The sequence below is a fragment of the Perognathus longimembris genome, chromosome 17 (genome assembly GCF_023159225.1).
Source record: "Perognathus longimembris pacificus isolate PPM17 chromosome 17, ASM2315922v1, whole genome shotgun sequence".
Lineage (NCBI taxonomy): Eukaryota > Metazoa > Chordata > Mammalia > Rodentia > Heteromyidae > Perognathus > Perognathus longimembris.
The window spans coordinates 12,037,200-12,060,035 of NC_063177.1; the positions used below are offsets into that span (position 1 = coordinate 12,037,200).

Here is a 22,836-nt window from a genome sequence, read left to right on the forward strand (position 1 = left end):
GAGCACTGTTCCTGGCTTCATTTGGCTCAGGGCTAGCCCTCTGTCACTTGAGCCACAGTGCTAATTTTGGCTTTTTCCATATATGTGGTGCTGAAGAATCGAACCCAGGGCTTCATGTATACCAGGCAAGCACTCTATCATGAGGCCATATTCCCAGCCCTCATTTTTTTTAAATGTATTTTTTTGGCCGAGAATGAGACTCATCCAATATCTGACGTTTGGGCTCATTGGCTGGCCCTCTACCACCCCAGCCACGCCTCCAACCCCTAGATTTTAATTCTTAATCAGGTAACTTGAAGAGATAGAGTTGGGAGAGATGAGAATGATGGGAGGAGTGACATTGGTCAAATTGCATTGTACTTATAAACTGGTATCTTGGAATGTACAACTACTTGAAGATAATTTTAAAAGTACTAAGCACTGGTGAACACTCCTCAAAAATGTACATTTCTTTAATGTTCTCAGGATGGGGTAGAAAATTAGTAGGACCAAGGCAGGTGTGGTCCAGCATAAACAATGGAGATCATTCTTTTGGGAGGGAAATAACCTGACACTCCAGGAAACTAGAGAATTAAAATTGATACTGTCTAATCCAGTATTAGGGGGCCTCGGTTTCAGCCTCTGTCTTTTATTACCAATTATAACCACCAACCACGATGTACTCCTCAATTCCAAAGTGAGGACAATACTATCTTTTGCAGGATATTTATTAAATAGGAGGTGTCTTTATTGCTGTTAAATCCAGCTGCTAAATGGTATGGTCTTGCCTGAACCTCAAATTCAGGGGCTTCAGTCTTTGAAATTGGGTATCTGTTCAACCTAAGTCTGACTGCTGCTGGGGTGAAATAATGTGTATTCTCGCATCTCCCTAACTGGAGGATTCTTTTAAAACACAGATTTTATAGCACTATTTCAGATAGTGAAGAAATAAACCAAGGAACTGTCAAAGAAAAGAACAGAGACCCAACACTAATACACACTTTTTGTTGTTGTTTTTGTAAGACATGGTAATTTCCCAAGGCTAGTTTAGATAAATACATTTTGTCCAAGTTCAGGGGCTGCTATTTTTCCTTGCTTCATGAAGTTATCAATAGGCAGCCCTTTAATCTTCCGGATCCATGCAGCTTTGCTCTCCTTTCCTGGATCTACAACCTTAGTAGACTCACTGTCCTTATACTCCTTCATCTTGGCTTCCCCATACTCTTTCTCTTCTTTCACAGTCATCAGCATGAATTCCGTGTTTGTGCGAAGGGGATCTAGGGTCGTGTAGAAGCGAGTCCGTTCTTTCTTGAGAGGCAGGGTGCTGTTACTCGCTTGCGGAACTAGCATTCGGTTGGGTTTAATGACCTGCATGCTGGTCAGAGGGCCCATACTACGAACTGCCCCTTGGATTGAACTGGTCAATGGTTCTTTACTCTTTAAACTGCCAGGGAACCCAGAGATAACCATGGGCTGGGGTATGGTAGACTGAATGTTGGGATTGTGCAAAGAGTTTTTCAAGTTGGGCTTCAGTTTCTGGATTTCAAGGGGTATATTGGTTTGCTTCACATCTAGGAAAGGATTGCTCGACTTCAACTGATCAACTGCATGTTGAATTGATTTTCCTTTGAAATTTAGGACCTTTCTTGGATATGAAATTGAAGATTGCAAGTCATCAATGGCTTGGATTTTGGGCCTGTGAGGATAAGCAAATTCCCCAGAATTATGGGCTTTTTGTAGAGCATTGACAGTCAAAAGGAACCGGTCAGGTGTCATCGGGATTTTCCATGACTTTTTCTTTGGCCGCTTGATCAGGCTAATGGAAGTTTTCACATCATCTGCTTTTTCAAACAGAAAAGGGGAAAGGAAAGGAAATCAGCATTCTGTAATAAATATTAAGTACTTTGTCATGAAAACTGAAACATTCCAATTGCCTCTCATACTGAGGTCTTGTTGCTCAACAGACATGGATCTGATGGGCAAAAATCCCTGAAGATGTTAGACATGACGAGCAGAAGAAATGATTGGACAAAGTAAGTTCTTAACAAATGTACTAGCACTTATGTAAAGTCTAGCCTCTCAATGTACTTTTTTTTTTGTCAGTCCTGGGGCTTGAACTCAGGGCCTGGCCACTGTCCCTGAACTCTTTTGCTCAAGGCTAGCACTCTACTACCACTTTGAGCCACAGCTGTACTTCTGGTTTTCAGGTGGTTAACTAGAGATGAGAGTCTGATGGATTATCCTACTCAGGCTGTCTTGAAATGGTCATCCTCAGATCTCAGCCTCCTGAGTAGCTAAGATTACAGGTGTGAGCCACCAGTGCCTGGCTTAGATGTGCATAAATTTGAAAACAACATTGATAATTCCAGTGTCCTACATCTTTCTGAAACTTCCCATGGAAATAACTTTCACATCTCATTTATGATTCACACAAAACAGACCTTATAGATTTATAATAATGTGCCTAATTTCCAACAGTAATTATACCACAAAGTTTGAGTCCCATCTTATTAACCAGAGTTGGCTCCAGTTGATCTCTTGCACATGTCAAAACTCAGACCTGCCTTCAATGAGTTATGTTGCACCTAGATAATGCAGAACATCACAACATGACTAAAGAAAGTTTTTAAAGATGAGTTCCCACAATATTTTGAGCAATAACACTGAGTTAAAAATCTACTAGCCAGGGGCTGGGGATATAGCCTAGTGGCAAGAGTGCCTGCCTCGGATACACGAGGCCCTAGGTTCGATTCCCCAGCACCACATATACTGAAAACGGCCAGAAGTGGCGCTGTGGCTCAAGTGGCAGAGTGCTAGCCTTGAGCGGGAAGAAGCCAGGGACAGTGCTCAGGCCCTGAGTCCAAGGCCCAGGACTGGCCAAAAAAAAAAAAAATCTACTAGCCAAAATAAGAGAATTCTTTCAGTATATCACTTTATGGTCAAGGCTTCCATGATGTCTAAGACCATTAAGTTAACGATGTCTTCACAGATAAGCAAATCTATATTATCTCTGCCTCTTAGGCTCTCAATCCCTACAATAACTCACAGAAACACTGAAAGCATACTTATTTCCAAATAGATTAAAAGAAAAAAAAGAAGTCGTTTGACTAGGTTAAACTCCAAGCTGTGTCTGCAATTATAATGCAGCAGTGAATTATGCATATAAACTCCCTTTGCTAAATAGGTTTTATCCCAAGGTGGACAGATTAGGTGGAATGAAACTTCAAAACAGCCTTCCCTGACATTTTACTTTTAATTAAACAATCATATATATATATATATATATTTATACATGCACATATATATGTATAGTGAATTAAGATGACAAAAAAAAATCTTATCCTAGGTGTGCTCCAGTGGTAGAGCTCTTGCCTAGAAAATGTGAGGCCCTGAGTTCAATCCCTAGTAACTCCTTTCCAAATCACCTCTCCTTCCAAACCTAAGAACCACAGAACTTAGTTTTATAAAAAAGGAATTGTGCTGAGTTCATTGCTAATTAGCTTGTCTTTTTCCACAGGCTAATATATCTTAGATCTCTTTCCAAGTCAATACATGTATAGATCTTAATCATACAATTGTTAGCTGTCATGTAATATTTCAAGACAAAAATTTTTATTATCTATCTAACCATTGTCCACTAATAAACATTTTGTTGATGATAAACCTTAAATGTAAATATCATTACTTGATATCATTTTTACTAAATATTTTTTTCTAGATGATGATATCAGTGATACCCAATGTTGGTGTGGGTATGGGGGAGGGAGCATTTTCAAGCATTGTTAGTAAGAGAATAAATTAATAACCACTTTTTGGGCTGGGGATATAGCCTAGTGGCAAGAGTGCCTGCCTCGGATACACGAGGCCCTAGGTTCGATTCCCCAGCACCACATATACAGAAAAAGCGGCCAGAAGCGGCGCTGTGGCTCAAGTGGCAGAGTGCTAGCCTTGAGCGGGAAGAAGCCAGGGACAGTGCTCAGGCCCTGAGTCCAAGGCCCAGGACTGGCCAAAAAAAAAAAAAATTAATAACCACTTTTTATAAAACAACCACAGCAATATCTTTTGTGTGTTTGTGCGCGTACACATGGGGTGCATGCATGCACCCCAGTCCTAGGAGTTGAGCTCAGAACCTGGATTCTTTCCCTGAGGCTTTTTTTCTCAAAGCTAGAGATCTACTACTTGAGCCATAGCTCCTCTTTCTTCCTTCCTTCCTTCCTTCCTTCCTTCCTTCCTTCCTTCCTTCCTTCCTTCCTTCCTTCCTTCCTTCCTTCCTTCCTTCCTTCCTCTCTCTCTCTCTCTCTCTCTCTCTCTCTCTTTCTTTCTTTCTTTCTTTTTGTTGTTGTTGGTCATGGGGCTTGAACTCAGGGCCTGGGCACTATCTCTGATCTTCTTTTGCTCAAGGCTAGCACTCTGCCACTTGAGCCACAGTGTCACTTCTGGCTTTTTCTGTTTATGTGGTACTGAGGAATTGAACCCAGGGCTTCGTGCATGCCAGGCAAGCACTCTACCACTAAGCCATGTTCCCAGCCTTCTCTTTCAATTTTTTGTAGTTAATTGGAGATAAGAGTCTCACAGGCTTTCTTGCCCAGGTTGGCTTCAAACTGTAATCCTCAGATCTCAGCCTCCTGAGTAGCTAGGATTGCAGGCTTGAGCCACTGACACCTGGAAATCTCTTTTCAATTAAAAAATGCAGTTATCTTTTGGTAGAACAATTTTACTCCTAGGATGTGACTCTATAGGTAGACCTGTACAGCTACAAAGACATAGGTATATATACGGATGCTCATAGGTAGTAGAGCTTTTATAAAGCTTTGTTCTGTTTGTTCATTTTCTTGCCAATCCTGGGCTTGAACTCAAGGCCCAGCACTCTTTCTCAGCCTCTTTTTATGCTCAAGGCTAGCACCCTACCACTTGAGCCACAGCACCACTTCTGGCTTTTATAAAGTAGTTTATTGGAGATAAGAATCTCATGGACTTTTCTGACTGGGCTGGCTTCTAATGGTGATCATCATATCTCAGCCTTTTGAGTAGCTAGGATTATAGGCATGAGTCACTGGAGCCAGCTTTTGTTTTTGGTATGTGTGCTGGTCCCTGGGGCTTTAACTCAGTGCTTAGTTACTGTTCCTGAGCTTTTGGGCTCAAGGCAAGTATCTACTACTTGAGTCACAGCTCTATATCCAGTTACTGTTTTGGAGATAAGAATCTCCTGAACTTTTCATCTCCTGAACTTTTCTTCCCCGGGCTGGCTATGAACCATCATCTTTTGATCACAACCTCCAGAGTAGCCAGTAATACAGGTGTGAGCCACAGGCAACCAGCTCAGTGGTACTTCATAAAATCCCCATCCCCGTTGCTCTTTATAACAACCAGTACACATTGTTTCTCCTCTCTCATGAAATCCCCTGTAATGAGCCTGACCCCCTCATTTCTCTCCTGTGTCATTTATTCAGACTGGTGATACAAAATGGTCCCAGAAGTTAGAAGATTGGATGACAGGGAATAGTGGCAGGCTGTGAGCCAGAGACTAAAAAGTTTGTGTTGTATGGCCTCAAGCTTGTATGAGGACATGAAAACAGTTACTCTTAGGATAAACCAGTGGAAAACCAGTTACTCTTAGAATCCAGGCATTGTATACATTCTGAAAGATAAGCAAAGGTTAGCCTGCTGAGAACCAAGATTAAGGAGGAGAGAGGATGAAAAGGAAGAGTTTGATACTAATTCAGAATAAAGCATCACCAAGAATACTGTCTTCATCCTTGCATTCTACTCCCAAATTCTCTGGGCCATCATCCTTGACACTTCCTTCCTTAGGAACAGGACTTCCTGTCTTCTTGCCATCTTTTTGGGGTGATTTGTCTTTTCCTGGGCTTTCAGTTGTCTCTGTCAACATAGTTGTTAGGATCAAAGAAACAACAGTCATTATATAATTGTCATGTCTGAATAATGGGCAAACCACTAATATAATCAGTAATACTGAGGGTTCACAACAACTTGATATTTTTACCCCAAATATCACTGTATCACTATTTATTGTCACATGAAATTAAGTGGTAACCTAAGCTCTGGGTCACATCCTGACTCCCCTTCTCAGACACTTTTCCTGCTGATTATTATGCTTTAAACATCCTTTAAAACTCTTGGTTCCTCAAGTAATAGTGTTGTAGAGCTGACTCCATCTTGATTATTAGGTCAACCTGACCCCAAAATTCTGCTTCTGTAAATGGCTTGCTTAACTTATTTGTTGCTTGCTCTTCCTCCTGCATCAACCTCCTACATTCGTGCCACGCTTGCTTGTCAATGTAGTTTGTTCTACCCCCTGAATCAAGCCCCTACATCTGTGCTACGCTTTTACCTTTATAAACCCCAATTTGAGGACTGCTCAGGGTCACGGTGGCAGCTCCCATGTCTGCCCTGTGCCCCTGGCGGGTCAGCCCGCTTTTTACTGTCGTAGTTCAACTCCTGAGTCTGTGCTGCATCCCTGGCCGGTCAGTTTGCTTTTTGCTTCCCCAATAAATCCATCTTTTTGCTTGAGACTGTCTCTGAGTGGTGGACTCTTGGAGGGACAGGGAATCCCCTCCCTCAAACCCTCAAACATTTCTCACCCCATAACAATAGCTGACTATTTCTAGCATGATATGCTTGCAAGTCATCTATTGGTGTTTTCTATAGATCTGTGGATCCAATTTCATGCATCTTATAGGGCATGTCAAAGGAGAATCTCTTGGTAGCATAAGCCACATATAATTCAGCTCTGTGTGTGTGTGTATATGTGTGTGTGTGTGTGTGTGTGTGTGTGTGAGAGAGAGAGAGAGAGAGAGAGAGAATGAGTTCTGAGGCTTGAATTCAGGGTCTAGGTGCTGTCCCTTAGCTTTTTCACTCAAGGCTAGCACTCTACCACTTGAGCCACAGCTCTGCTTTTAACTTTTTGGTGGTTAACTGAAATTTAAAGTATGCACTTTCCTGCCCTAGCAGGCTTTGACCTGCAATCCTCATATCTTAGCCTCACATGATAGCTAGAATTATAGGCATGAGCCACCAGCATCCTGGCTAATTCATTCTTTAGATATCATAAATGGCATAAATCAGGGCATAAATATGGCCTATTGGTAAAGTGCTTGCCTCCTATACATGAAGCCCTGGGTTTGATTCCTCAGTACCACATATATAGAAAAAGCCAGAAGTGGCGCTGTGCCTCAAGTGGCAGAGTGTTAGCCTTGAGCAAAAAGAAGCCAGGGACAGTGCTCAGGCCCTGAGTCCAAGCCCCAGGACTGGCAAAAAAAACAAAAACAAAAACAAAATAAATGGCATAAATGACGTGATCTAAACCTTAGCCTCCACTTTCCCTATACATGCACTTGCACGCGCATGCATGCGTGCATGTGCACGCACACACACACACACACACCTGTTCTATACCTGGTATCTTCTAGGTACATACATTATGTTTCAGAGATACAAAGAGAACACATTCTGTAATACATTCTCAGAGCATTTTGCAGTTTTGCCTTTTTGTGGCATTGGAATTTGAAATTAAGGCTTTATGTTTGCTAGACAAGTACTCTACTGCTGAGCCAGGCGTCCAATCTTATATTTTCGCCTACAGCAACTTTTTTCTCTGTCCTCAGGAAATAGGTAACTATAGATAGATATAGGGAGATATAGATATCGGTATTATATATACATATATATAGTTGAATTTGAGAGACAGTATTGGTTGCTTACGTTTTTAAAAATTATCTTTAAGGGGCTGGGGATATGGCCTAGTGGCAAGAGAGCTTGCCTCATATACGTGAAGTCCTGGGTTCGATTACCCAGCACCACATATAGAAAACGGCCAGAAGTGGTGCTATGGCTCAAGTGGCAGAGTGTTATCCTTGCGCAAAAAGAAGCCAGGGGGGCTGGGGATCTGGCTCAGCAGAAGAGCGCCCGCCTGGTGAGCGAGGCCTTGGGTTCGGTCCCCAGCTCCGGAAAAAAATCACAAAACTACAAAAGACCAAAAAAAACAAGGCAAAAAGAAGCCAGGGACAGTCAGTGCTCAGGCCCTGAGTCCAAGGCCCACGACTGGCAAAAAAAAAATTATAAAAATTATTATAAAAAATTATTTAAAAAATTATCTTTAAGTGGTAATACAAAGGAGTTGCCATTCAGCGAAGCAGTTTGTGGTTGCTTTTTTTGTTTTGTTTTGAATGGTAAGCACTAAGACTACTCTTATTTAACATATAACTATTTGAATAAATTTGAAAATCTAAGGTAAAAATCAGATTTCCTTTAGCTACAAATTGATGCAAATTACTCCCACTTTCCTAAAGGATTAAGGTACATACTAAAAAAAAAAAAAAAAAACAAAAAACCCTTCTTCACTCTACCCAACAAAGATACCAGTCTGACACCACCTTTCCTACTTGGTAGTGATCACTAAACTCCTGCACCTGAAGCGGTCTTGGATGGCTTCACATGAGGACGGGACTTAGAAGGCCTTTTTGCTGGTAACTCCTGGGCCTCTGTGTGTTTACTGGGTCCAGTCTCTCTTAGGCTATGAATATGAATGCTAGACTTGGAAACGTCACCATGGTTGCTTTCTTCCTTTTCCTCCTCTTTTTCTTTCTTCTTTGGTTTATTTTTTTCCTGGGAGTACTGCCACTTCACCTTCTCAAAGTGGAACATAAGAATATTGCTGGCTGTGTTGACCACCATCCTGGAACCAAAACAAAATTGTCTGGGAAAGGAGCATGGAGCCCACCAAAATATACATTGCACAGAGACAGAGAAAGACAGTGACAGATACACACACAGAGACAGAGACGGAGAAATTAAAATATTATAGATAGGTTATTTTGTACTCCAAAGGCTGAAGTTTAAAGACCTTAATGTAAACCTCACTAAAATGACTATTTAGGTTGGAACTATGGAATCGAACTCAAGGAATCAAACCCAATAAAGAAATTTCTTTCAGACTTATTTATACTTAAGTATAAAGGAAATCACTTAAGGTGGGAGTATAATCCAACTTGGGAGACTGAGGCTGAGGCAGGGGAATTGTGAGTTTAAGGTTAACCAATGCCTTGCCTCAAAAAAAATTTTTTTTTTTTGCCAGTCTTGGAGCTTGAACTCAGGGCTTGGGCACTGTCGCTGAGGTTCTTTTGCTCAAGGCTAGCACTCTGCCACTTGAGCCACAGTGCCACTTCTGACTTTTTCTGTTTATGTGGTACTGAGGAATTGAACCCAGGGCTCATGCATACTAGGCAAGCACTCTACCACTAGCCACATTCCCAGCTCTCAAAAAAATTAGAAAAAAGGTAAATCATCTCTCTGGATGAAAAAGGGTGAGAACCAAGTGTTTTTGTTTTTGTTTTGTTTAGGTGCTGGGGCTAGAACTGAGGGCCTCAGACATGTAGGCATGCAATCTACCACACCCTTTTGTAGTATTATCACTTCTTAAATGAAAGTCATTCATTTTCTGAACCTTATTACCAGCATCTTGTTTTCCTGTAAGATGGTAAACAGCAAGTAATGGTGTCCAACAAGAAATGTACTCATTACCTTACTTATGTAACTGTAACTCCTCACCCTTACAATAAAATTTAAAAAATAAAATAAAGATGACAAATAGTAATAATAAACTTCCATTCAAAATTAGGCAATATGGTTCATAGAGATTAAATGATGTCTCAGGTGAGCCTTGAGTAGAGTTTGTAAGTTAATTCTGTTTGGTTATTTTCTATATTGTCATGCTAAACTTATTTTTTTTTCTTTTTCGTGCCAGTCCTAGGGCTTGAACTCACTGGCCCTGAACTCTTTTGCTCAAGGCTAGCATTCTACCACTTGAGATACAACTCCACATCTGGCTATTCCAGGATTCTCCTGGGAAAATCCTAGAAACTCTTATCTCCAATTTGAACTGCTGTTCTCATAAATCAGCCTCCTGAGTAGCTATTATTATAGACGTGAGCCACTAGCAACCTGGCTTGTAAAAACTATTCTTATAAAACAAACACAGAAGCATATACAATGAGTTCAGCTGTGGTACTGGCACACTTACTTGCTCAGCTTGCCCTCACTAACCTTGCTACTGCGACACTCAGTAGAAATGATATCAGAGACACTTGATGACACTCTGGGCTGTTTGATATGTGATCAAAGAGTATGAAGGCTGCCTCTGAGCAGAACTATGGTCTTTAAAGAAGAGCCATATTACTCTCATTGATTGAACACCCAGAAAGAATTAAGAGGGGTTGGGAATATGGCATAGTGGCAAGAGTGCTTGCTTCGTATACATGAAGCCCTGGGTTCGATTCCTCAGCACCACATATATATAGAGAGAAAGAGAGAAAATGGCCAGAGATGGCGCTGTGGCTCAAGTGGCAGAGTGCTAGCCTTGAGCAAAAAGAAGCCAGGGACAATGCTCAGGCCCTGAGTTCAAGCCCCAGGACTAGCAAAAAAAGAATTAAGTGCCGATAATGAACTCCAGTACATTTTATGCAAAGCACAATTGTCTTCCACAAGATAGCCAAAATCAGAAGGAAGCATTGACCCCTCTCTTCAGCTGGTGATTCTAAACTAGTGTCCCAGAAGGAAAAAGAAATCATCCAAAAAGAACCGACCATAGCTTTGACTTCTGCACTACCACTCACCTGTTGCAATGATAAAAGAAGGACAGCACAGGCTCACCTCTGGCATCGACTTTTATCAATTTCAGACAGTTTCCATTGAGGAAGTTGTAAATACGTATCTTGCCATCTGCACAGGCACTGACAACCCGGAGATAGAGAAGGAACACTTGCACTACCTCCCTGGAAGGAAACAAAGCATTTAGGTAGTACCCACCTTCTGGTAAGCTCCTTGGGTTTGCTTGTACTTTGGGTGTTTTGTGTGTGATTGGGAAACAGTGGCCACAGAATTGTCTTTGAACTGGTATTTCTAACATTTTATAACTAGATATAAACCATTAACAGACAGTCATTTTCTCATTCTGCAGTTACAACTTTGTCTGAAAACTTAGTCATAGAGACACAGATAACAAAGCAAAAAGGCTGTTGTCACAGTTGTTTGAGGGAAAATTTGACTCCGAGCTATTTACTTATACAAAAAGTCATACAAAATGGTGCTGGGGATATAGCCTAGTGGCAAGAGTGCCTGCCTCGGATACACGAGGCCCTAGGTTCGATTCCCCAGCACCACATATACAGAAAACGGCCAGAAGTGGCGCTGTGGCTCAAGTGGCAGAGTGCTAGCCTTGAGCGGGAAGAAGCCAGGGACAGTGCTCAGGCCCTGAGTCCAAGGCCCAGGACTGGCCAAAAAAAAAAAAAAAAAGTCATACAAAGAATCACTCAATGTTGTTTTTGTTTTATGCTGGTACTAGGGCTTGAAATCGGGGCCTAGACTCTGTTCCTTAGATTTTTCACTCAAGCCTGATACTCTACCACTTGTGCTACAGCTCCACTTCTGGCTTTTTCAGAGCAGTGTATTGGAGGTAAGAGTCTCAGAATTTTCTGCCAGGACTGGCTTTGAACCTCTATTCTTAGATCTCAGCCTTCTCAGAAGCTAGGAGTATAGATATGAACCACTGGTACCTGTCTCATTCACTGTTGTTGTTTATTCTTTTTTTTTGGCCAGTCCTCAGGGATGAACTCAGAACCTGAGCACTGTCCCTGGTTTCTTTTTGCTCAAGGCCAGCACTCTACCACTTGAGCCACAGTGCCATTTCTAGCTTTTTCTATATATGTGGTGCTGAGGAATCGAACCCAGAGCTTCATGTATATGAGGAGAGCACTTTACCACTAGGCCATATTCCCAGTACCTCATTCAATGTTTTGGTTCATTCTAAATAGTATTTATATGTAAGAAAGAAAAAAAACAGGAGGGAAAGGATTATATAAAACAAAAGTCGGGGCTGGGGATATGGCCTAGTGGCAAGAGTGCTTGCCTCATATACATGAAGCCCTGGGTTCAATTCCCCAGCACCATGTATACAGAAAACGGCCAGAAGTGGCACTGTGGCTCAAGTGGCAGAGTGCTAGCCTTGAGCAAAAAGAAGCCAGGGACAGTGCTCAGGCCCTGAGTCCAAGGCCCAGGACTGGCAAAAACAAAACAGAAGTCTTAAACTGAGCTAGTATCATTTTAGACTTAAATTAATAGCTTTAATTCTTTCAGTGAATTAACATTCATAAGAAAAATTGCATCCCAGATTAAATTTATAGGTGTCCCCTTGTGATGATCAGTAGGAAAGGGGGAGAGTAGGAGAAGACCTAGAAAGATGTATTTAATAAACTCCTCAGCAAAAAGAAGCCAGGGACAGTGCTCAGGCCGAGTTCTGGGTGCAAATTGGGTGATAGATACATGGTTTATTCAATTCTGACAAGCCTAATAATTCTATTTCTGGGGATGGAACCCAGGGCCTCATATATGCTAAGAATGTGCTCTACCACTAAGCTCCCCTAGCATTCAGCAATAGTATTATTTGTTAGCAGGCTTCAGTATAACTTAGCTGAGAAGATGATTGTCTGCTCTTGTTTACAGAGCATGATCATTGGTAGAGAGTATCTGCCTCAAACCACTGGCTTTAGCTCTGGTCAGATTTCAGAGGCAGATTAGGATTTGGCAAGGCCTTGGCCACTAACAAAAGAGAAAAGCAAAGACCTCAAAAGACAGAGCATGCTTAGTATATTAAAAAAAAAAAAAACCAACTAGCAAGGAGCACAATGTGGCTTGAATCCTCCTTATGTGGTAAATGGATGGATGGATGGATGGATGGATAAATAGGTAGATAAGTAGGTAGGTAGGTAGATAGGTTGGTAAGTAGGTAGATAGGTAGGTAGGTAGGTAGATAGAACTTTTGGCTTTGTTTTTGTTTCTTTGTTTTTTCAGTGGTTGATTGGAGATAAGAGTCTCACTTTCCTTCCCAGGCTGGTTTTAAACCATGATCCTCAGATCTCAGCCTCCTAAGTAGCTAGGATTACAAGTGTAAGCTACCAGTGCCCAGCAATTAGCACCTGTCTTAAGGTCAACTTATTCTACTTATGAGATAGTCATGTACTGAGAAAGAGACACCATGGGATAAAAGGGTGTTTGCCACTTTGTGTGTTTCTGCCTATACTTTACATAGGATCTTGTGACATTTGATCATTCTGTTTCTATCACTGGGGCCTAGTGATGAAAAGAACAGGCTTTGGCATTAGAAAACCTGGTATTGAGCCAAGCATGCAGGCTCATGCCTATAATCCCATCTATCAGGAGGCATTACTGGGACAATCAGGTTTAAGGCCAGCTTAGGAAAAATGTTAGCAAGAATCCATCTCAACCAGTAGCTGGATGTGATGGTACATACATGTCATCCTAGTTACCCAGGGAAGAATAGGAATGTTGAGTGTTGGTGGCTTATATCTATAATCCTAGCTACTCAGGAGAGTAAGATATGACAATCAAAGTTCAAAGCCAGTCCAGCCATAAAAGTCCATGAGACTTTTATCTCTAATTAACCAGCAAAAAGCTGGAAGTGAAGGTATGGCTGAAGTACAATGTCAGCCTTAAGCATAGGAGCCAAGTGAGAGCAGGAGGCCTTGAATTCAAGCCCTAGTAACCGGTGCATGTGAGCACATAAACACACACACACACACACACACACACACACACACACACACACACACACACACACAGAATTAATAGAGTGATTAGGATTTAGGACACCAAGAGCAAAAATACGAGGCTATATCTCTAAAATAACTAAAGCAAAACTTAAATGGCTCAGGTGGTAGAACTTGTCTCGCCAGTTCGAGACCCTGAGTTCAATTTCCAGTACCACTAGGAAAAGAGAAAGAAAACCTGATCTTGAAATGTGACTCTATTATTTACTGCCTAACTTCTCAATTTTCCCTTTCTATGAAAAGAAACAGTGACTTCTGCCTTACATGATTGCTGACAGGATTAAATTAATGAAGATTTTCTTTTCTTTTCTTTTCTTTTTTTTTGGCCAGTCCTGGGCCTTGGATTCAGGGCCTGAGCACTGTCCCTGGCTTCTTCCCGCTCAAGGCTAGCACTCTGCCACTTGAGCCACAGCGCCACTTCTGGCCGTTTTCTGTATATGTGGTGCTGGGGAATCGAACCTAGGGCCTAGGTGTATCCGAGGCAGGCACTCTTGCCACTAGGCTATATCCCCAGCCCCATGAAGATTTTCTTTTTAAGCAGCTCAATACCTGACACAATAGTGCTGGAATAAAACAATCTCCTTTCAGGTTTTATCTCTGTCCTAGAAACAAGTTGCCTCCTTCTTTGTCTTTTGTTTATCAAAGATACCTCAGAGGATGATGTCAGTTAAAATGGAGTAAAGGACTACAAAATTCTACCATTAACAGCAACAAAAACAGAAGAAAAAAAAAAAACCTGCCAGAATAAACGTCTTCAGAATTCTAGAAAATAACTGAAGGCTTGCAATAAGTCAAGGAGCACTTTGACAAGCAAGATGGTATTTGTGTCAGTGAGAACAGTATGCCTAGGCCAATTGTCAGGGGTTCACACTTCTAATGCTAGCTACAATGGAGGCTGAGATCTAAGGATCACAGTTAGAAGCCAGCCTGGGGAGAAAAGTCCATGAGACTTTTATCTCCAATTAACCAAAAAGCCAGAAGTGGAGCTATGGCTCAAGTGGTAGAGGGCCAGCTTTGAACAAAAAACCTTTTGAGGGCTGGGGATATAGCCTAGTGGCAAGAGTGCCTGCCTCGGATACCCGAGGCCCTAGGTTCGATTCCCCAGCACCACATATACAGAAAACGGCCAGAAGCGGCGCTGTGGCTCAAGTGGCAGAGTGCTAGCCTTGAGCGGGAAGAAGCCAGGGACAGTGCTCAGGCCCTGAGTCCAAGGCCCAGGACTGGCCAAAAAAAAAAAAAAAAAAAAACCTTATGAGCATTGTTTCTTTGGTCATTCCTGGGCTTGAACTCAAGGTCTCGGCACTGTCTCTGAGCTTCTTTTGCTAAAGGCTAACCATTTGCACCACAGCAACACATCCAGCTTTTTCTGTTTATGTGATACTGAGGAATTGAACCCAGGGCTTCATGCATGCTAGGTAAGCAATTTACCACTAATCTACATTCCCAGCCCCACATTTTGTTTTTCTGCCAGTCTTGAGGCTTGGACTCAGGGCCTGAGCACTGTCCCTGGCTTCTTTTTGCTCAAGGCTAGCACTCTGCCACTTGAACCACAGCGCCACTTCTGGTCTTTTTGTATATTTGTGGTGCTGAGGAATTGAACCCAGGGCTTCATGTATATGAGGCAAGCACTCTTGCCACTGGGCCATATTCCCAGCCACTTGAGCTTCATTTTTGCTCAAGGGTAGCACTCTAGCACTTGCACCACAAGGCCACTTCTGGCTTTTTCTGTTCATGTGGTACTGAGGAATTGAACCCAGGGCTTCATGCATGCTAGGCAAGCACTCTACCACTAAGCCACATCCCCAGTCCCCCACATCTTTTTTATACCACCCAAGCCTTGAGTTCAAGCCCCAATACTTGTGTGTATGCACGCACACACATGAACAGTATGCTTTGTGGCCATTTAATTGACCCTAGTCCTGTGCTCCACTTCCAAGTTTAGTGGTAGCTATGAAAGTAAAACCCACATTCCTGGCCCCAGACAGAGCAGAACAGATTCATTCACAATGAGTTATTTGTTCTGTCTGGTGATTTCTTGGAAGCCTAGCTCAAAAGGTTTGTCTTTGTTTTGCTTAAGAATTCAAGCAGTGTTCAAGCTGCTACCTGAAGGGCATGTGTTAAAAAATACTTAACAGGCTAATTTCCAGTCCCTGTTACCTAAAGCAATAGAAATCTACCTGGGCAAGTACACCCAACAGAAAGCTTTGAAGGAAATGCTAGGGGATGAAATGTACATAAATGCCATGAAAATCTCAGATTTAGTCCCAAGAATCTAGACAGTCAACATATCCAAGGCCATGAACATGCATAGGAAAGACCCAAGGAAACTATAAACTGTCTGTTACTCCTGGCTAACCTTGATGTTGAGTAGCCAGGAAGGGAGGGCTAAAGCAGGTCAAAAGAATCAGAAAGAAAATTAGTGAATATTTTCAGACAAAGATAAAGAATAATATAGCATATTGGAATGTTCTGACTGACTCCTGTAATCCCAGCACTCAGAAAGCTGAGGCTGGAGGGTCATAAATTCAAGACTAGCCTCTACTACACCACAAGACCCTGCTTCAAAGACAAACACATTCACAAAATACAGTTGCACTAGTTTTTGTAGCTGTCTATGCTTCTCCAATCAATAACTTCTTACCTTAAGAAGCTAGAAAAATACATCTAAGCCCAAATCAAGAAGGTATTAAGAAACAATACAGACTATAGCAAAATAAACAAAATACAAAACTCAAAAAGGATAAAAATCAATGTAACTGAAGTGCCAGACTTTGAAGTCAGGCCCCCCTTTGCCACGCGAACCCCACTTTACCACATGAACCTGAGATAAGCAGGACCTGTGAGCAAATCCAGGACAAGCTTATTAGGGCCCAACCGGACTAGAACTCTAACCGCTGGGAATGCTTAACTCTGACTGCCCCCAGAATGCCTCAAGCCCTGAGCCAATCAGATTTGTACCTGTGTCCTAATCTTGCTTGCTTGAACACCTGATTGCTGTAACTTTGTTTTTGCCTTTATAAGCCCTGTGTAATTGCAGCTCGAGGCTTCCTCCTAACCTCTGCTGTGTCGGTGGGTAGGACGTGGCCCGAGTTGCAGCTCACTTGAATAAAGCCTTGCCTTGCTTTTGCATTTCGGAATGTCTGAGTCTCGGTGGCCTTCTTGGTGGTTGTCTCGCGACTTGGCACAACATTTGGGGGCTCGTCCAGGATCGCCCCAGAGACCCCTGAGACCCCAGACTCCGAAGGTAAGGAAACAGCGCTGTTCATTTGTCTTGTCCTGTAATTTGTCTGTTTGTCTGTTTGTCTGTTTGTCTGTTTTGCTTTTGCTTATTTCTTAAAGGGGTTCTTAAAGGGGTTGTCGAAGCAGACGCGTTTACTCGGCAATCCTGGGGAGACTGGAGGACGCTCCAGATCTCTACCCTTACCTGAGTCCTCTTGGGTCCACTCCTCCTGCACCCTTGCGGGAGGTTGTGGGCCAACTTAGGTCTGCTCCTGCTGCTTCTAGCTTGCAGGAGGAGGCTTGTGGGCCAACCTAGGAGATCTCTGACTCATAGCTTTTCTTATTCTCAGGCCTGTGTGTTTTATTGTTTGTTTTTTTGTAGCCTTTTGAACTAAACATCTGATCAGAGCTATGGGTAATGTTCTATCTTGGGGACCTCCATCTAGCCCCCTAGATTTGACCCTAGCTCACTGGAGGGAGGTCAAGGAGATAGCTCAGACACCTGGAGGGAACTAGTTGACAGGGACATTCCAGCTTAGGTTTGGCCTTTCTTACAATGTTTCAGCTGTGCCTTCTGCTCTGGAGGGTCCCAACCAGTCCTGGCGCCGGCAGCCCAGGGCATGGAGGCATTGGCCCCGAGTCCTGACCCGCAGCCGCCGCCAACAGGGGCAGACACGGGGCCAGCCCAAGCCACCCGCAGGCGGTGGGGAGTGACCCCACTGTGCAGCGCTGTCGTCTGTGTTTGTAAGTCTGACAGTCTCTTTTGTGTCAAACCTGCATGAGACATACAGGCGACAGCTCACAATCAGTGTGAGTGTCCGCAAAAAGAACTCTGGGGGGGAACCCCACCCAGCCTTCTTAAGCAGAAAATTATTTGGTGTACTAAAATGTTTTACTAAGACTAAAAATGTTTTACTAAAACTATCAAGCCCTGGAAAACAAGGCTGGAGAATGCTAAAATCATTTGTTAAAGGTTTTTGTCTTAAAATTTGGGTGTTGCAGGAGTAAGATTGCCCAAATACCTCTTGCCACTGAAAAATGTATGGCCAATGCTTATCCTGTGTGCTTTAAGATCTTTTGAATATGTATGTGTGTGTGCATGCGTGAGTGTGAACATGTTCAAGACTGTTAGTATGATGTAAAATTGTGTGAATTTAAGTTTAAATTCAAATGGTCATCAAGTTTTGGCATTACCAAATGCTTTAAAGGATTATTGCATTGTTTTAAAGAGGAACTATAGTTAAAAAATCAGAGCTAAGTGTCAGAAATTTGGATTTAAAAGGATATATATATTAAACTAATGGGGATAGAAGTAAACTCTCATTAACTCTATCTATGTAGGAAGAAATGGCAAAATGGGCCAATGTTTCTCACTAATATATTGGAAAGCTGAATAGATAAGTATTTCTAATTCTGTAATTGTAATCCTTGCATTAAGGAAAAATCCAAAGGTCTTCATGCCATGTGGTAAGCTTCAGAGTTTTTCCAATGCAGATAAAAGCTAAAGTGTTGTGTTAGTGTTAAAAAGGCTTTGGAAATCAAGAATACATTTCTTGATAAGAAATTTGGAAGTAAAATTGTCCTAAATAATTATTGCAAAGTGAGAAAAGGAGAATTATGGCTACCAAAATGTTTAATTGCCATTCCAGCTTCTTTGTAGGTTTTTTGTAACAGTTTCCAGCAGGCCTACAGAGAAGCACAGGTGATTCCTACAAGTTTGTCAAGATCTAATACTGGCCCTTAATAAGTTCCAGGTAAGAGCATGCTTAAAAACTACTTCTGTGTGAACCACCCTGTTGGGCCTTTAATTGGAGTAAAGTGGCCTCTTGTAAGACTCACTGATCTGAAATCTGCAGTTTGAAGCCAGCCTGGGCAGAGAAAGGTTCCTGTGAGAGACTTGTCTCTAATCAGCCAGCAGAGTGCTGGGAACGGAGTTGTGTAGAGCTCAAAGTAGTAGGGTGCTAGTCTTGAGCGACAGTGCTCAGGCCCTGAGTCCAAGTCCAGTGGAAAGTCACTCCTCCTGGGACAAAAGTGATAGAGCATCTAGAGGCAGTAAGTCACTGCTTGGATGGCAGAGATGGTGTCAGATCCTAGAGTCACTCCTGTTTGACGTTTCAAAAGTTAATCAAAGCCGAGAAGTCCTGGAAGAATAGTTCGTAAGCATGCCTTACTAATATGTCTGTCTACTGGGCAGGAACTTGCCAGTCATCTGTGATAGTGGTTAGTAAGGGTAAGTTTGTCAAATGAGAAGATAGTTTAAAATCCCAACCCCCACATCTACTCAAAGCTCTGACTGGCAGTGAGAATTTTAAGCTGATACATCTGTTCAGGAAAGAAAGCTTGTAGACCTGAGATTGTGTCCTTATTGAGATCTGTTAAAGGCCTACAAAGGTTATTTTTTTAGGTCATCAGAGATCAGTTCCCCAGCCAGTCAGAAAAAAGCTTTTACAAACTAGAATGTTAAAAGGCACAAATTTGGGGCTCGGGGTATGGCCTAGTGGCAAGAGTGCTTGTCTCGTATATATGAGGCCCTGGGTTCAATTCCCCAGCACCACATATACAGAAAACGGCCAGAAGTGGCACTGTGGCTCAAGTGGCAGAGTGCTAGCCTTGAGCAAAAAGAAGCCAGGGACAGTGCTCAGGCCCTGAGTCCAAGCCCCAGGACTGGCCAAAAAAAAAAAAAGGCACAAATTTGTAAGCCTGAAGTCACCCATCTGGGCTTCATATTAAAAGAGGGCAAGCGTTGGCTGTCAGATGCACGTAAAGAGACTGTGCTGAAAATCCCTGTGCCTAAATCAGCCAGACAAGTCAGAGTTCCTGGGAACAGCAACAGCAGGCTTTTGCCGGCTGTGGATACCTGGGTTTGCTGAGAATGTTAAGCTTCTATATGAATAGTGGTATTGACTCTAGTAGACCCAGGGCCACGAGCTTTGCCTCCTGTGCCCCACTATTCCCAAGAAGACTTGGAGTGGATAAAGAAAAATCCCATGGTCCACAAAACCCCGAACAGAGAAGGAAACAATGACTGGTGGAAAACTTGTGAAGGGAAACTTATCTTGCCACAAGGGCTGGGTAAGGGGATCCTTAAGAGAATCCACTGAGCTTCTTACATGGGAACCCGAAGAATGTAGGACTTGCTCCGACACTCCAAAGTGAAAATTAGACAAGGAAATCAACTTATTGAAGATATTGTTAAAAATTGCAAGGCCTGTCAGCTTACCAATGCCCCCAATCAACAAGTTACTAAAGGAGCTCGCCTCCATGGGGATAGGCCAGGCGTGTGTTGGGAAGTAGAAAATTTGGATACAAATATTTGCTAGTTTTTGTAGACACCTTTTCAGGATGGGTTGAAGCCTATCCAACAAAGCATGAGACCACAAATGTAGTGGCTAAGAAGATCCTGGAAGAAATCCTACCCAGGTATGGCTTCCCATCCACCACTGGGTCAGACAACGGACCGGCCTTCATCTCAAAAGTAAGTCAGGGAATAGCTGCCGCACTGGGGACAAATTGGAAATTGCATTGTGCTTATAAACCCCAGAGTTCAGGACAGATAGAATGAATCGGACTCTAAAAGAGACATTAACTAAATTGGCCTTAGAGACTGGCGCAGACTGGGTGTCACTCCTTCCTTTTGCTCTGCTTAGAGGAAGAAATTCTCCCTATCAGCTTGGCTTTACTCCTTTTGAAATAATGTACGGGTACCCTCCGCCCATTATCCCTAGCCTTCAGATTGAATTGCTTGCTGATTTGGATGATGCTGAATTTTTGTGTAAACTTGATTATTTGCAGCTCGTGCACAAGAATATGTGGCCCCAACTTAAGGCATTATATGATTCTGATTCTGTCCCTACCCCCCATTTATTCAGACCAGGGGACTGGGTGTTCGTCCGGAAGCATAACCCCAAATCCTTAGAACCACGGTGGAAGGGACCCTACGTAGTGCTACTGACTACTCCCACCATCCTCAAGGTAGACGGCATCGCCACGGGTCCGTTGCTCCCACACCAGGCCAGCTGACCCCTTTGCCCTGGACGACGACTACCGTGGTGGAACATAGGAGGTCTCCAAGCACCTGACTCAGCTGCTTCGCCTTCGCCTCAAGAAAAGAAAGTTAGACTGAATATTGTTATAATTTTCTTTTTGCCTTCTTTCCTTGCTACCCTGGCTAATGTTGATGTTAACCCTCACCAGCCTTTCCAATTATTTTGGCAGCTCACTCCAAAGTGGGGTGACCCCCTTATTTTAGCAACTAAGGAAGCCCCCTTAGGAACCTGGTGGCCAGACTTAGTAGGAGAGTTATGTGATCTGGCCACAGGCAACTGGGATGTGCCAGATCACTTGGACCCGAACCTGAATAAGCGACTTCCCGAGTGTGATGAGTAGGAGTCCTGTCCAGTTTGATGTGTGCAGTCCCTTGGTAAGTAGACTAAGGTTATAGGTTCCTGGATAGGTAAGGTCAATGCCTCTGAGTCAGCCTGAAGAAGTTACAGAAGATGGATGATCTTCACCCATCAGCCCCCCTTTAAAACTGAGGGACCAGAGTTGTATTTGGGAAGATGAGGTAAGATAAACTAGAGGCATGCAAAACAGAGGTACAGAGACTGTACTTGTGAGAAATGGTGACAGGCCCTTTGGTTACTACTTTGGGCCCTATTGGCCCATGCCTTATCTCTATATCATCCCCTAGACAGGCAAGCCATTGAAATGGACAGAATGGAGCCATGATTGGCTCCCAAGGTACCAAAGAAAAAAAGGGGAAATGAAGTGCCAGACTTTGAAGTCAGGCCCCACTTTACCACCCAAACCCCACTTTACCACGTGAACCTGAGATAAGCAGGACATGTGAGCAAGCCCAGGACAAGCTTATTAGGGCCCAGCCGGTCTAGAACTCTAACCACTGGGAATGCTTAACTCTGACTGCCCCCAGAATGCCTCAAGCCCTGAGCCAATCAGATTTGTACCTGTGTCCTAATCTTGCTTGCTTGAACACCTGATTGCTGTAACTTTGTTTTTGCCTTTATAAGCCCTGTGTAATCGCAGCTCGAGGCTTCCTCCTAACCTCTGCTGTGTCGGTGGGTAGGACGTGGCCCGAGTTGCAGCTCACTTGAATAAAGCCTTGCCTTGCTTTTGCATTTCGGAATGTCTGAGTCTCGGTGGCCTTCTTGGTGGTCGTCTTGCGACTTGGCACAACAGTAACAAAATTTTAATTCTTTGAAAAGATCAACTAATCTGCACAATTGAGAAATCTCTATTTAAACTGACCAAGGAAATAAGACAAGCCTGGCACTGGTGGCTCATGCCTAGCTACTCAAAAGGCTGAGATCTGAGGAACACAGTTCAAAGGCTGGAAGAAAAGCTTGAGACATTCTCATCTCCATTTAACAACCAGAAAACCTGAAATGGTGCTGTGACTCAAAATGGTAGAGAACCAGTCTTAAGCAAAATAGCTCAGGGACAGCGCCTAAACTTTGAGTTCAAGTTCCGTGACCAACCAAAAAATAAAAAAGAGAGATAAGCTGTTGGGGGAGTGTAGTTCAAGGGAGTGCCTAGTATGCATGCAGCTGTGGGTTCAAATCCCAATATCAGTGGGGCTGGGAATATGGCTTAGGGGTAGAGTGCTTGCCTAGCAGGCATGAAGCCCTGGGTTTGATTCCTCGGCACCACATATTCAGAAAAAAAAGCCCAATATCAACAAAATGAACTAACTCATTGGTCTGAATGGATATCTAACTATTCATTGAACACTTTCATCCACAGACATTATTACTGAGGAGCGAGGAGAAGGGAAGTGAAAGCATTGGCCATGGCTTCCAGGTGTCTGGCTTTTCTGTGACAATGGCAGGTTACAAGCCCCAACAAGAATGGTAATATTGGGCAGAGAAGCCTGATGGAGATCTCACAGCAGGGGTGGAAGGCACATGGATTGTTGAGATGGCAACCAAACTGCCAGGTTTGCTAGGAATAAATTATTTTCTAGTACGCAAATCATCATAAA

General features: G+C 43.0%; 1 protein-coding gene across 1 annotated transcript in view; it reads right to left on the bottom strand.

Annotated features, from left to right (window-relative positions):
- Nucleotides 1-968: 968 nt before the first annotated feature.
- The window catches only part of Fbxw10 (F-box and WD repeat domain containing 10), a 32,881-nt gene continuing 11,013 nt past the window's right edge, over nt 969-22,836 (bottom strand). Inside the window, exons 5-8 of the mRNA XM_048365083.1 lie at nt 10,611-10,769; nt 8,409-8,674; nt 5,716-5,871; nt 969-1,814 (exon numbers count right to left, since the gene is read on the bottom strand). Coding sequence (XP_048221040.1) covers nt 1,027-1,814; nt 5,716-5,871; nt 8,409-8,674; nt 10,611-10,769 — 1,369 coding nt within the window. The 3' untranslated portion in view covers nt 969-1,026. The remainder of the gene's footprint in view (nt 1,815-5,715; nt 5,872-8,408; nt 8,675-10,610; nt 10,770-22,836) is intronic.